Raw genomic sequence first — 15,412 nt, forward strand, 5'->3', positions numbered from 1 at the left:
TAGACATCAGAACCTCTTCTTTTTTATTTGTTTGTTTGGTTGGTTGGTTGGTTTGGTTTTTCGAGGCAGGGTTTCTCTGTGTGACAGCCCTCCTGGAGCTAGCTCTTGTAGACCAGGCTGGACTCGAACTCACTGAGCTCAGCCTGCTTCTGCCTCCCGAGTGCTGGGATTAACGACGTGCGTCATCACAGCCCAGTCCTCTCAGTAAATCTCTTAGTGCATGTGCGCTCTGGATGAGAGCTGGCTCGGGTTTCAGGATGAAATGTTGGCGCTACTGAAGACAGGAAGATGAAAAACAGAGGAGGAAGAATCTACGGCTCTCACAACGTATCACTGATAAGAAATGTATCATTTAGAATAACCATTTTACACGCTTTCCCATATAATCCTCGCCACACCACAAAGAGGACAAAGAAATGAGGGGGCCACCTGCACTCAGTCATGCATTTCATTGGCTATTACACCCTACAACGGGCCGCCACTAGTCCAAATCATGGGGACAGCAGGGACCAAGTCAGATGCTGTTTACGTAGAACCATTTAGCAGGATGGTGACAGAAAGACCATTACTTCTAAGTTCCACTCATTCTTTACAGTTCTGGGGGGAGGCATGAGGAGGAACACACACCCTCTGCAAGGAAGAACCCCAGCTAGGAGTGCACAGCAACAGACAGGGGGTCAGTTCTAGCTCCATCCCGTCTGGACCTGAGGTCTCAGGAAGTGAGATTCTGTAAGCCCACCTTCACTCTCGGAAGCTGGAAAAATAATAGTGTGTGCCTCAATACCCTGTGTGGATTAGTGTATAGGAAACGCCTGGGCCAAGTTGGCCTCTGTGAATAAATATCTCCACTATTTTATCTGCTCATCGCCCCCATAAACTCCCTCAGTCTTCAAGTCCTCCCTCAGTCTTCAAGTCCCCTTATCTGAGAGGCCTGCCCTTGTTATTTCAAATTGCAAGCCACCCGCAGGGCTGCCCTCTCAAAGAGCCTTCCTTGTTTACTGGTTTCCCCACAGCATCTGTCCCCGGGAAACACGCCCGAGAAACACACATCTGTCGCGCTTCCCCGTCTAAACGCATCATCCACAAAGACATGGGTTTTCTTCTGTTCCGCCTCTGGCATTCAGCAAAATATCTTGAAAACCAGGGAATGGTAACGGTGGACAGCCAAGCCCCACATGCTGCTCTCTGGGTTCTAAATTCTGTGCACCTACAATACAGAGAGTGACTACATCCAGGGAGCTAAAGTCAAGGCATGTGGACTAGGGAGACCTTTGATCCATCTTCTGGGATTCCTTGACATGAACAGCCTTGAACTGAAATCAACCACCATTCCTTTCTACTTGGGATGCCTTTGTGGGCTTTCTTCCCCAGAGCTAGCTCTTCTGTTAGCCATTCAAGGGAAGGAGAAGGAGCCAATGATGACAGGACCTGTTTCTCTGAGACACGTGAAGTGGTGATGTTGAAACAGCAGCCCTTGCCCCATGCTTAGTTAAGGTCAAACAGACCCCCCACAATTCTGGGGTCGCACTGGACTGTGACCCAAGGGACAGGCACTTCTGATAATTACTGATTATACTCAAGACAAGTCCAGATGAAACCTAACCCCAAAAGGGTCTGGGAAGGAGCCATTGGATCTTCCCTTTATTATTTAATATATAAAAAGTGAAGCTGGAGCTAAGGAGATGCCTTAGTAAGTAAAGTGCCTCTTGTGCAAGCATGAGGACCTGAGTTCAGGTCTCCGGCACTTACATAAAAAGACGGGCACAAATACCACACACCTGTAACCACAGCACAGAGTGAGCAGAGATCATCAGACTTCATCGGCCAGTCAGCCTAGCCGAGTCAATGAGCTCCAAGTTCAGAAAGAGCACCTATCTCAAAGAATAGTCAGAGAGTTATTAAGTAAAACACAGGACATCAACCTCTGGCTGCCACAATGTGCATGGGGCACACGCACGTACACGCGCGCACACACCACCACCACCACCATGAAAATGAAAATGAAGCTGGACCTAATCATGGTTGCCTACAATGTCAGCACTTGGTAGAAAAAGGCAAGAAGATAAGAAGTTCAAGGCCAGAGTGGTCTACAAAGGTGTCTCAAAAACAAAAATACACCACACAAATTATCAGAGACAGTCACCCCCACAGACACCCATATCTAACCTGTCACCTGAGGTTACACACCATTTGGGACATTTTGGACAAATATTTTGAGGGTAGGGACCGACTGGCAATCACAAAATGGGACCCACAGTGGCCACCTCAGGAATTCCCCTGCTCTGGGCATGTTTCACTAGCTGGACACGTACAAGAGAAACTCAAGCAGGTGTGTCTATGCTATGGTCAGCTTGAACAGACCTACGGTCAAAGAGAGAGGGCGGGCTTAAGATCACAGCACAACCCAGGCTCATAGAGATGGCATCTTTCCCAGGGACCAACGGGCCTTCCTGGGCCAGGTTACAGTGTAAAAAAAGTGACAATAGAATCCCAGTTGGAAGAGTCAATCGATGGAATTATCCAAAAAATGATGAAAAAAAATAAGTAGTGACCGTGGCTAGAAGTGACCCTAGCCTAGATATTTACATGATGATACAGTAATGTGTGTGCATTATTTATAAACCGAGCTTATATGGCTGCTCAGATGTGTGAGTTCTCTGACTACATGCTCCTCATCCTTTCTACCGTTCTTCTAGAGTGTTCCACACCACACCAGAATCTGTTTGGTCCTGACTTATCCAACCTGGCTGGTCCTTCTTGTTGTGAGGTGTGTGGCTGGCCAGGAAGGGTTTAAAGAGGAGGCTTTTAGACTCACTTATCTTCTCTCCAAATATTCCCTAAGCCCCTCTGGTTATAAGGATGCCCATGACAAGATGCTTGCTCTGACAAGTCAGAAGAGAAACAACAAGAAGTCACAAGAGCAGGATATGTCTGAAAGGGCTGGAGGAAGGGCCCAGGTCAGGGCTTGTGGACATCCTCCCGAGAGATTTATCTCTATCTAATTTGAAGATCAAGTTGAAGCCCCACGTTAAATAACTTACTCCCCTTCCTTTCCCATTCCGAGTCTTAACCAATGGCATTACCAATAGCCATAACCTTAAAAAGACACCGGGGCTAGGGAGAGAGAGCTCTGTCAGCCAAGTGAGTTCGCTCCTTAGAACCCACATTAAAAAATAAAATAACAAAACTGGGCATGGTGGTACGTTTAAGATGCTAGCCCTGGGAAGCAGAGACAGGCTCACTAGCCAGCCAGCCAGCCTACTTAGAAAGTTCCAGGCCGGAGAAGGGCACTGCCTCTCCCCCAAATAAGAGATGTCCTGTACCAGAGGGGTGACACTAACCCCAGGGTTTACCTCTGATGCACACAGGCATTCACACACACGTGAACCTGCACACATAAGTGTAGCAGCACACATGAACACACGAACAGAGAGAGAGAGGGGCGAGAATCAAGTCAGGGTCTCTGCAAACAGAGTAAGCAAACACAGAAGGCAGCAAGCTGGGCAGGCTTGAAGGAGTCAGTGGTCAAACTAACCCAGCACTTCCTCACCCCAGTCAGAGACGGAACCTTCCAGAAGTAGAAGTGCCTTTGCTCATGCCCCTTATTGAGGTCACAGAGCAGGCCACGGTTTGTGAAAGGGCTCAGAGGTACCAGCTGTGGGGGTACTGTGCTACTTCACATCTACGAAGGACGCGGGCTGCTCATGAAAGGTCAGACCACAGTAAGGTGCCATCTTACTAAAACATATTAAAAAAAAGTGTCATAAAGCATAGGGAGGGACTGGGGTGCTCTGACTCAGGCCCAGGTCTTCTACTTCCAAACTACCGCTCCACTCAGCCTGATTGTGTCAGGCACCAACACGAGCCCCACAAGCATGGGGTGGGGGTTCTATGGATTGTACCTCATATTTTGCTTTTTCAAAAACTGAAAAATGGAGATGATCTAGTGTGTGCATATATGTGTGTGCATGTGGGGGTGTTGACATGGGCGTGCATACGTGTGTGTGCATGCGGGGGGTGACATAGGCGTGCATATGTGTGTGCGCATGTGGGGGGTGACATGGGCGTGCATACATGTGTCCATTGTAGGGGGGTTGACATGAGTGTGCATATGTGTGTGTACATGTGTGTAGGGGCGTTGACATGGGTGTGCATACGTGTGTGTACATGTGTGTAGGAGTGTTGACATGGGCGTGCATATGTGTGTGTGCATTGTTGGGGGGTTGACATGGGTATGCATACGTGTGTGTGCATGTGGGGGGTGACATGGGCGCGCATACATGTGTGCATTGTAGGGGGTTGACGTGAGTGTGCATATGTGTGTGTGTGTGCATTGTTGGGGGGGTTGACATGGGTGTGCATATGTGTGTGTACATGTGTGTGTACTGTGTGCTGGAGTCCTAAACACAGAACAATGCCTGGCAGAGAGGGAGAGAGAGGGAGAGAAAGAGAAAGAGAGAGAGAGAGAGAGAGAGAGAGAGAGAGAGAGAGAGAGAGAGAGAGAGAGCACGCTCCAGTTTCGCTTGTAAGTGTCCCTTGGTCACATTTGATCCAAAAAGTATAAATTATAAATTCCAGGAGATTTTAATTGATGGATCAGATGGGGTGCCAAGATTCAAGAAAAGAAAAAGTAAAAGTAAGTTAAGTCAGCAGAGGGACTTCTGTTATTTTCACCGAACCTAACCTCAGAAGAGGCGGGCTAGCCAGGACTTTCTGTACAGCATGTGTCCCCTGACCCACAGTAAGGAGAGGGCTGTCTCTCCGTGAGTTTAAGAAGGGAAAGGGTGGTACCTGCCCTGGGAGCCCTTGATTTCCTGTTTTTAAAGAACTGGGTTGATCGAGTCCACCATAAGCAAAATGATTCTCAGCCGGACAGGCACAAGCAGCGCTGGCCCCTGGAGGAGGGTGATCCTCTCAGAAGGTCCCCCGCCAGCCTGTCCCGATGCTCAGTCACCCCTCTGACTTCAGGGGACAAGGAAGTGAAGACACTGGCTGGAATCCATGAGCTCTCTCTCAGAAGGGAACGGGCCTCATCCAAGGGCTGCTACGGGTAATCCTGCAGAAGGGCAAACACCTCAACTTCCTAGGGGAAGACCTGGGACTCACAATGCCTCATCCTCCAGTTGCTCAACCCCGTTTTCGGATTCCTGACGGCCCAGTGTTGAGACCGCCTTGGCCCCTTTTCAAAGGACTTAAGGCAAATGCAGCCCTAAGTACCGGGATGATCCCAAACCTATTCTCTAGATAAGCGAAATGATTCCCTAATGTAAAATTAGCCATGTGTAACAACACAGAGATAAATGATACTGAACCACTGCTTTGAACGGGCTCAGATAAGGGAGGACACACACAAAGGTCCGTAAACTTTAAAGGCTGTGGCTAAACTCAGGTCTCAAATTTTAATAATTACTCACCAGAATGGCATATTTGTATAAAGCAGATTTTACTGATACAAAATGCATTATGAGATCTCAACTATACTCTATATATAATAAATTATTTTTACATATAATATATTTATTTACCTTATCTGAAATGATTGGGACAGAAGCTATTTGGATGTGGAACAGTTTTGAATCCCGGGAGCTCTACCCTTGTATAATGAGGTATCTTGGGAACTGGACCCAAGACTAAGCATGAAATTTATTTGTGCACCACAGTCCCCTTAAATGCACAGCCTGAAGGCATATATCTATATATCTTTATTCACTACGACCCATCATGCGAGGCCAGGTGTGGAATTTTCCGCTTGCGTCGCTGTGGCGGCTGCCAAAACCTTCCCATGTTAGAACCTCTTGGGTGTCATAATCTCTGGTAAGGGATGTTCATGTATACATTCTACACTATGGAGAGAGAGAGAAAATCCAGTTGCCTCTGAGTGACGAATAGTGGAGAATAGCTGCTCTTCCACGCATCTCAAATTCACAGGCCGGATTAGAGATGAAAATCATGCTTCCAGATGTGCCTATGTTCAACGGGATCCAATGGAGTCTTTAAATAAAGACTGTAATCTTTCCATACACTCAACCCAGGAGGGGAATTCTCAGGTGACAACGGAAGCGAGCAGACTGTGGAAGACGAGACCAGTGAGGGAGAGCTCCCTCCTTGGGAGGCTTCTCAGGAGCAGTAGCTTTTAAACAAAAACCACAATCCTAGTGAGAGACACAAAAGCCAGGTTGAAGGGGCGCTCGAGACCCAGCGCAGCCTGGGGCCTTCCAGCTTTGCAAGACGTGACAGGGTTCCATCAAAGGATTGTCCTGCTGTCTTGGGCAAGTACCTGAGACATTTTAAAGGGAGGGATGGGCTTCCAAAGGCTGCGTTCATGGAGGGGCTCATAGGGGAGAAGAAAGCACAGGCACGTGATTCCGACCTCCAACTCAGAAGTTCACCCCTATGGAGGAGTCTGTCATGAGCATGGATTGAGGTCAGTGATTAACTGAGGCCACCCTTCTCCGACATCCAGGACACGGAGAAGTATCTACCATGCCTGGTACCTCGGGAGCAGTGCCGTCCACGGTGAAGGCTCTGATCTTAATGGGTTTAAACCAGAGAACCAGGAGTCTGGGAATGGGCATGCCCCAACAGCAGCAGAACTGAAGGGAGAAGCCAGGCACTCTTGACAAGACCTGAAGCCTCTACCTTCCTGGAGCTAGAGATGAGGGGCTACTTCATACATTCCGCTAGCAGATACTTAAATATTTTATGTGTCAGGCCTGTACAAATGTCTGGATTAGAAAAGAACTCTAAGATCCTGTCCCTGACCAAAAAAAAAAAAAAAAAAAAAAAAAACACTTAACTCTGAAGGGTCAAGGATTTCTAAAGAAAACTGCCTAACTGTCAGGGGCCCACTCCTAAATCTTCACCAGCGTAACCAATGGCCAATTATCTGATGGTCAATTACTCAAGCTCACAATTACCCAGTCTTATGAGCTAGGAAAATACAAAAGACAATGGGCTGCAGACTAGAATGGGAGGGGGCATTCGCCAGCCAGAGAGCTGGGCAGCATTTTGGTTTTTGGGTTTTTTCCCCTCCTCACACCTCTCCAACCAGCAAAGAAACTAGAGTTAATTTCTTCTCTCACACATTGCTTTTCTGTCCCACAGACAGGTACCCAGAGACCTTCTGCCAGAGGACTTCGAGTGGGGGAGGGTGGAAAAGGACACAGTCTGGTCTGCATTGTGGTCCCTTCTGCCTCTGCCAAGCTGATCCTGAGAGAATTCCCAGGCAAAAAGACTGCCTGGACCATGAGACTTCAGAGACTTGAAGATTGCATCACTTTCAAGTTCAAAGCAGCAAGGGCTGGAGCTGCCTCTCCAGCTAAGAGAGCCCTGGCTCTTCTCGCAGAAAACCAAGGTTTGGTTCTCAGCACCCACATCAGGTGACTCATAACCACCTGTAACTCCAGCTCTAGGGGATTCAAAACTCCTTCTGGCCTCTGCAGGCCCCTGCACACATACAGCACACATGCGCATGCACACATGCACACACACACACATTCACACGCATGTGTGCACACACAAAATTCTTAAGGTGCTGGAGGAACGATTCACAGTTAAAGGGACATACACGCATTGTTCCAATTCCCAGAACCCATATGGAATATCTCAAAACCACCTGTAACTCCCGTTCCAGGGGATCTTATACCCTCTTCAGACCCTCACAGGCACTGTATACACACACACACACACACACACACACGGCAGGGAGGGAGCAATTAAAAATAAAATAAATCCTCTCTCTAATCTTTTCTGAAAGTTCAAAGCAGAAAAAAAAAATCACTTGGCCTCAGTTAACAACAGTGGACGGTAACAAAATGAAAGATAAGGAATAAAAAACATAATTTTGTTTCCAAAGCATATTTTTATGCCCCATATAGCAGTACTAACAGGGGTTCTGCGGCACGACCTATAATTTTGAGTAAGAACTTTCAATTAAACATCCGTAGGTTCATATCCAATCGGCGTTTTGAAAGCAGCATCCCCTGCGCTAGAAGGGGAATTGGGAAAAGCAGATTCCTCGTGATATGAATTATAAACATTTGGGGGAGAAGAAGGGGGCCAGAAAGGAACCGTCAGGACAGGATCAAAGAGGTGTATTCAGTCCAGCACAAGCTCAGACAAGGCTGTAGATCCAGAAGCTTACACTGAAAAAGAAAAAAAAAGAAAAAAAAAACCCTAAAGCCACTTCCAAGTCAATTAAAAAGTTAATAAATTTTGATAAATGCTGGAAGAGCAAGACACCAGTTACAGGTAACACGTTTCTTCCTCAGCATCGTAGAAACGGGTCCGTGCACATGGAATGCTGATGGCACCGCACAGGTACAGGAGGCTCAGGTACAGGGAGGCTCAGGTACAGGGAGGCTCGGGTACATTCCTGCTCTGCGCTCCTAAGCATTTCTGCTGAGAATTACCGGGCATGCACCGTCCCAGCAAAACTTGAATAGGCCTGAACAGAGCTCTGAAGTCTAGACCAAATCATTGGGCCCTTTGTCTAAACCGCAGGAGCCTCATTATATCTGCATACCAACCTGTCTTCTAGCCCTCTGGGGAGAGAATCTGGCTTGGTCCCGAGTGGCCCCAGGAGCCTGGCACTCTTGAGATGCCCGCCTGTCTGGTCCCACCCTCTTGCAGCCCAGAATACCAGCAAAGTCCATTTTTAAATTCCCTCAGAAGTTTCACAACCACAGGTTTTGAGCGGGGAGACAAACACCGCTTTAGTTTGCTGACATGACACTAAAAATGTGAGCAGCAAACAAAAGTCGTCCTTTACCAGGACCGGCTGGGGTGTCCTGGGGTTCCTTCCATGCGGTAGCACAAGACCATACTCTTGGCAGCCAGGCCGCCTTAACAACTGACTGTTTCACAAGGAAGAGGGGCCAGTCTGTCCCTGCGCTCTCAAGGAACCCCACAGCCGGCAGCCCTGTCTGTTTGATGCAGAGAACAGCTTCATGGCTCTGCCATTCACTAAGAGGCAGGCTTGATGAATTCGGGGCCCCGTCTACTGAAGATGTTAGATACACACTTAAATAAGGCGGAGAGGCAAAACCAATCTCATTTCCCCTGGAAGAAAATGTGCCTCCTTCTCCCTCCTCCCTCCCTGCAATTAGAAAACTAAATGATTACTCTGGCAACTCAGAGGCGACGAAAAACTAACCTTGATGCCAACGTGGCCCAGCACAGGTCTGCTGATCCAGGATAAAAGGGGTTCCTGAGACCAAGTCTAAGTCCTACCTGTTGGGCTTCTAAGCCGTGCAGCACAGCCGGGCCCAGGGCACCCCTCTCTTCACTAGTCCCAAACTTTCCTTCTGGAACCCCCCCGGAAGAGGGGAGCTTAGGTTCTCCCTATCCTGATAGGAAACGTGGAATTTAGCCGAAGCCAGAGAGGATGTGGGGAAGGATTCGTTCTTGTGCTGCGGAGTCTCTGAATGCTCAGAACCCAAGAGGAGGGGATGAGCCTAGGAACTGTACAAAGTATCTCCAAGGGCTGTGATGGCCAAACTGTGACCCCAAAAGCTCTAGAGTTCCTAGATTGGGTCTGGAGCCAGAAGGGGGTGGGTGGGCCAGTCCCTGGAGCACCAGTGCAAGGTCACTGCGGAGTTAGACCCTGGGGTGTTTCGCAAAAGATCGCGCTGAGTGGAGGGAAGTGCCGGGAACCCACCCACCCGGGAACCCACCCACCCTCTCCCCACACCTGCTCTGCGCAGCCGAGCCTGGAACACGTGGTAGCTCAGCTTAGGGCTTCTCGAGCCGGCTGCAGAGACCCACAACCTCGCCCCGGCATGCACCAGTCGCCCCGGGGTACCCAACCAGGAAGAAGCAGCGCTCGCTGGAGCAGAGCAGCCGGCTCCCGGAGCCGGTTTCGTCCCAGCCCTCAACAGCAACCGGGACCGAGTTTTGTTGGAATCCCACCAACCCTCGACCCCGACAGCTTCCAACAACCCCTACCTTTCTCTGCCACCTAGCCAACAGACAAGACACAAAGGAAAAAAAAATAATAATAAAAGGGAAAGAAAGACGGGGGTCACACACGCCGTCTCTCCTTGCGGTCTCAACCTCCAGCCTGGAGCTTGGAGAGGAAAAGGAAGCGCACCTTCTCTCTGCCCATCCCAACTCGGTGACCCGCGGATCCCGGGAGCAAGGAGCCCCAAAGAGGCCGAAGGGAAGAGGTGAGGTTGGAAGAAGCAGAAAGCAGAGCGAGAGAGGAGAAAAATATCCAACAAAACCACGCTAACGCGCCCCCTACCTGGGTGCAACATACTTTGGAAATAGAAGATGACCAAGATAAAGGATCCCAAGCAAGTGGCCAGCACCATCCGGCAAATTCTGTTCATCCTCATCACTTCCAGCAGCGCCGGCTTCATGGCTTTGTCCTGGCCGCGGGGACCCGGCTGTCCGGGAGGCGCGTCCGGAGCGCAGAAGCGGGTACCCCGCCGCGGGGAACCAGCGCCCGGGAGGTTCAGAACGGAGCTGGCCGAGCTCCGGAGCTGGACCCCACTCGCTTCACCGAGGCTCTCCGAGCCTCAGTCAGGGTCTCTGGGCGAGGGGGGTGCAAGGCGCGGGAGTTGCTGTGCAAGTGTGGAGATGCGTGGCCCCGGCCGCGCGCTCCTGCCGGTCCGCCTCGCCTCAGCTCGATGCTCCGCCGCCTCGGCTCTGCTGGCGCCTGCGGCCGCCGCTGGCTCCTCGCGGGCCGGGCGACCGGGATGCGGGAAGGAAGGTGCCACCGCCGCCGTGCACTGGCCTCTGTGACTGTCCAGGCCCCCCTCCCTCCCTCCCTCGCCAAAAGCTACTTCATTGCGCTCCAGTGATCTATATATTCCAGGGTTGGGTTTTACCAAACGCAACTCGCAGCCCCCGGCGAGGGGAGGGCGCCGGCGAGCTGGGAGGGCGGGGCCGCGCCGGGGCGGAGCGTCGCCTCCCCCGCCCCTACCCGAGACGTGGTCGCGTCCAGCTGTTTCCCCGGGAGTCCGGAGAGCCCAGCGCGCTCCCGCAGGGTCCCAAAAGCCCTCAGTCCCTGGGCGGAGCTGGGCCGCTGAATCGAGGTTGTGTGTGAACGTTTCCATGACAAACCCGGAGCGGGGAAAAAATAAGAATAAGATCGCCTTAGTGCTGCCACCCATTCTCCCGTGTGGAAAGACGAGTGGCAAGAAGGTTTGGTTAGGTGGCTTTGGCGAATGGGGGCTCCGTGGCACGCGACGGTTTAAAATCCCCTGGGCGATTTAGTAGGGGAAGTTGCCCCAAGCTCTCCTGAAAGCGGATGCCCTTTTCATGATGATCAAAACTAGGCCGTTTCTTTTTTCAAAATTCAAAGGACAGCTCATCTTGAGGGCTGCTTTTTTCAAAGAGGTTAAAGAGAGCTGAGCTAAAGTCAAGGTTAGGGAAGCTGCTGGCATTCCAGAGTCTGGTGACAGCTGATCCTCCTGTCTAACACACGCCCTCACCCGCACCCCTCAAGGCAAAGAGATTTGTGGGTTTTAAAACTGTTCTGCCAAAGGGTAGAGCTTTCTGGAACGTATCCGAAGGGCATGAAAATCAGTCCGGCAGATGTGAAAAGATGTCCCTAAAAGTCTAACAAAGTGTCGTGGGGGAAAAAGCCAGCTTAGCGTTGGCAGGTAGAGAGAAAGATGGCGCTGCTTTCCCGCATTGTGTAAAATGTTTTAAAATGTTACGCTCCATGCAGTTAGGTGGCCGTGGATCAATAAGGTGCACGCGGGTCAATGGTAACATCACGTTTATACCAGGAAAACAGTGTTATTATAAAGCCTGACTTTTATGACTTATCATTAAATGAATTTACAGTACTAACTCGATTCCTAACAAAAACAAGACATTGTACTTTCTAATGCATCTCTTCACACAGGCATTGAAAAATTCTCGTTGAATCTGAATGTAATGGGCCTTATCCCCCCTCAAATTTGACAGACACATAACTTGCTCTCTCCGAGACAAGCATCCAGAAATGCCTGTGCAGCCTCGATTCTCTCTTCCCTGAAGTTTTCCCCCCAGTGGAGAAAGTCAGCAACCTCCCTGTGATTACAAAAGGCAGTCAATTACAGAGAACTATTTACGCAGCCAGTTGGTACTGAGGTCATTTGTCCCTGTTTATGAATGAGTTGCTTGCTGAAGGTGATCAAGGAGCCCCCCCTTGTGATGTGAGGAATAGGCACTGTACCCCTCTCCACCAAGTGGGGTGGGAGGAGAATAGGCTCTTTGCAGGGGCATGTCCAAGAGAGTACCTGCAGGCGGACTCACGCCAGGGTCTTCTTTAATGCCTGGTTTTTCACTAGGTGCAGTAAAGAAAGGATTTGCATGCATTTTCTCCCACTGTCCTTCCTCCTGGGGCAGGAAAACCACACTGTCAAGCCTGGATATTCCCTATAAGCCCATTTGGAAAGTCACACATCCAAGGAAGAAGTGAGAAATGATTCCTTTCGGGTTTTGGATGCTTGGACCATGTTGGACCATGTGCTGGAGAAGGATGGTGAGCCTTGCCAGGCATCTGGGCTTGCATCCTCAATATCTGGGGTTGGCCCCCATATACAATATGGGAATAGGCTCTGACCTGCCACCTCTTCCAGAAGTGTCCTGTAACTTCTCACTGGAGTTCTCTCTTCCGTCCTCTGTGCTGTGGGCTTTAGATCCAACCCCATCTCCAGCCACTATGCCCTGTAGACAGAGCTCTCTCCTGAAGGACCAATTGTCTTCCTCTCCTTCCACCCCACTCTGGTGCCCAGGACAATGACTCGCACACAGTACACAGAAGTCACAGATGGAGAGGTATTGTTCTTTTGGAGTAGGAAGTTAAGACAGAGCCGTCTCTAGCCGGGCGGTGGTGGTGCACGCCTTTAATCCCAGCACTTGGGTGGCAGAGGCAGGCAGATCTCTGTAGTTCGTGGCCAGCCTGGTCTACAAGAGCTAGCTCCAGGACAGCTAGGACTCTTGCACGGAGAAGCCTTGTCTTCATTTTTTTTGTTTTTTGTTTTTTGTTTTTTTTTTGTTTGTTTGTTTTTCGAGACAGGGTTTCTCTGTGGCTTTGGAGCCTGTCCTGGAACTAGCTCTGTAGACCATGCTGGTCTCGAACTCACAGAGATCCGCCTGCCTCTGCCTCCCGAGTGCTGGGATTAAAGGCGTGCGCCACCATTGCCCGGCTTGAAGCCTTGTCTTCAAAACAAAACAAAACAGAGAGAGAGAGAGACTTCTCACGTGTATGGCTATGGCCAATGGCAGTGGTCTGTGGCCCTGTTGTCCTCAGCACGTTGGCAGTGGAGAGGAAAGATTTCAGTTCCTATTCCCATGTCAAGCCGTAAACTCAACAACTACAGATTAAGCCACCTTTGCTCAGGCTCCAAAACCACAGAGAAACCCTGTCTCGAAAAACCAAAAAAAAAAAAAAAAAAAGCCACCTTTCTTCTGTCCCTAGCCTAACAGAACCTTACTGCCCCTTTTCTCCCACCACCTTACAGGTTCTGACAGGACAGTAGACTGATAAGATGTGGAGAAAGAAAAAGACTGTATCTTTCCAATGCCGATCCGAAGTAGAAAGATTGCCTCTAAAGTCCAGCTTTGGGAGCCAGGATGTAGCTCAGTGATAGAGCCCATGCCTGCCATACATGAGGTCCTGGGTTCAAACTCCAGCACAGTAAATAACATATCAGCTTTGCTTTCCCAAGACCTGCTGAAGCAGACCAAGCTGTGTGGGCAACAACAAAGGATGCCTACTTCCTGGGGCTTAAAGCAGCTGACTATATCTCCATGGGCTATTTATCTGCTATGGATGGACCGCAGGGTGACACCTGGGGGGTGATTCACAGGTGAAGCAAAGCAGCACTCTCCAGAGCAGTGTTCTCAACCTTCCTAACACTGAGACCCCAACTATAAAATTATTTTGTTACTACTTCATAACTGTAATTTTGCTACTGTTATAGATTATAATGTAATTACGATTATGAATCTCTGTTATCTGATGGTCTTAGGTCACCCCTGTGAAAGGGTCGAGACTGTTTGCAAGACTTGAGAAGCAGGGGCTTTTGGGAAGTTTCACCAGATAATTAAGTCATCCAGCCCTCAAGGACTACTTGTGGTTTCTGAGCTTCATTTATTGGCCAGGACGGGTCACAAGGCTGCCCAGCATCGCGCCTGGGTCGGGAAGTGTGGGCCTGCTATGAACCACAAGTGAACCGGGGTGAGGAGCAGCCTTCCTGGCTCTGCCCCTGCTCACTCTTAAAATCTCATTCCCATCAATTCTCTAGTCTCCCTTTGTCCATGGGCTTCTGGAGGATGCTCTAAACTTAGTACCATGATGGGACCCAACCCTGCAGGACTGAAAGCCTAGCATGGCTCTAGAGGGGAAAAAAAAAACACCCACAAACCTGGTGGAGCAGAAAGTCCAACTTATGCCATGGGTTTTGTAAAATTGATAAGAAAGAAATAGATGCAAAAGTCCACAGCTCCAGCTAACGCCTTTGTGAGCAGCACACAGACAGATGTGTACCCAGTCCCTCCAGTCGCCCAGGCTGAGCTCAGCCTCATGCTTATAGATTCTGCCCACAATGTACTGTCCTGTTAGATCTCCCAAAGCTGGCAAAATGCCCCTTTCTGCACTTCATCGGAGCAAGAAATGGACCCAGAGTACATGGGAGACAGAGAGCCCTTCAGCATCTTCCAGGAAGACGGTGAATGTGTCTCATACCAACAGGGGCCGGGGCTCCCCACTGGCTCCTCCAAGGACTGGATTTTCCCATTTGCATCTCTCTGACACCTCTAGCACAAAGTACACTCAGTTAGCCCGAACACAGTCAATATTTGTGGAGCTGAATTAAAAACCATTTGCCTGCAGCGCGGGGAGATTTGGGGTATAAATCTTCTACAGGTAGGTAAACCGCAAATACACAAGCGGGCCACTCACAACAGGGCACTGAGAGCAAGCTCCTCCTCGCCTTGCCAGCTTTTCAGAACCAGGCTGGGAAGGAAGAAGGGAAGAGAGAAATGGAAAGAGGAGAAAGAGATCTGGAGGGAGAAAGGTTTGGAAGCAATGGGGAGAGAGGGGAGAGAAATGGAAAGGGAAGAGGTGGAGGCAGGGACAGAGGCGAGGGGACAAGCAGGGAAGAAGTAGGAAGAGATAGAAAGTGAGCAGAGGATGGCAGAAGAAATGCTCACCTATTCCGTGTCACTTCAGATGCTAACACCATTCCTCTCCCCAGCTTAGGTCCCCGAAATTTCACCAATGACCTCCCAGGACTTTGGGACACTCGGGCTCTACCCCAACCCCACTTAAACTGTCCTGTCTCTCATACAGCCCAGAAATCCCTTCCCTTAATTGTGTGCGTTCCCACAAGTGAGCCTTACCCACTTTCCACGTTGGCTCCTAAACTCCACAGAACCTTGGAAGCACTCCAACACCCATCAAAGTTTGTAT

The 15,412-nt window shown here is 49.9% G+C and overlaps 1 protein-coding gene across 2 annotated transcripts in view; it reads right to left on the minus strand.

The window, feature by feature from the left end:
• The window catches only part of Chst11 (carbohydrate sulfotransferase 11), a 178,860-nt gene extending 167,982 nt beyond the window's left edge, over positions 1–10,878 (minus strand). Inside the window, exon 1 of one of the 2 annotated variants that reach the window (XM_057758000.1) lies at positions 10,259–10,878. In XM_057758000.1, the coding sequence (XP_057613983.1) occupies positions 10,259–10,361 (103 nt within the window). In that variant the 5' untranslated portion in view covers positions 10,362–10,878. Of the gene's footprint in view, positions 1–10,243 lie in introns of both variants that reach the window. The other variant, XM_057757999.1, reaches the window with a different exon arrangement.
• Positions 10,879–15,412: the final 4,534 nt, after the last annotated feature.

Source organism: Chionomys nivalis, chromosome 25 (assembly GCF_950005125.1).
Source record: "Chionomys nivalis chromosome 25, mChiNiv1.1, whole genome shotgun sequence".
In the NCBI taxonomy this organism is placed as follows: Eukaryota; Metazoa; Chordata; class Mammalia; order Rodentia; family Cricetidae; genus Chionomys; species Chionomys nivalis.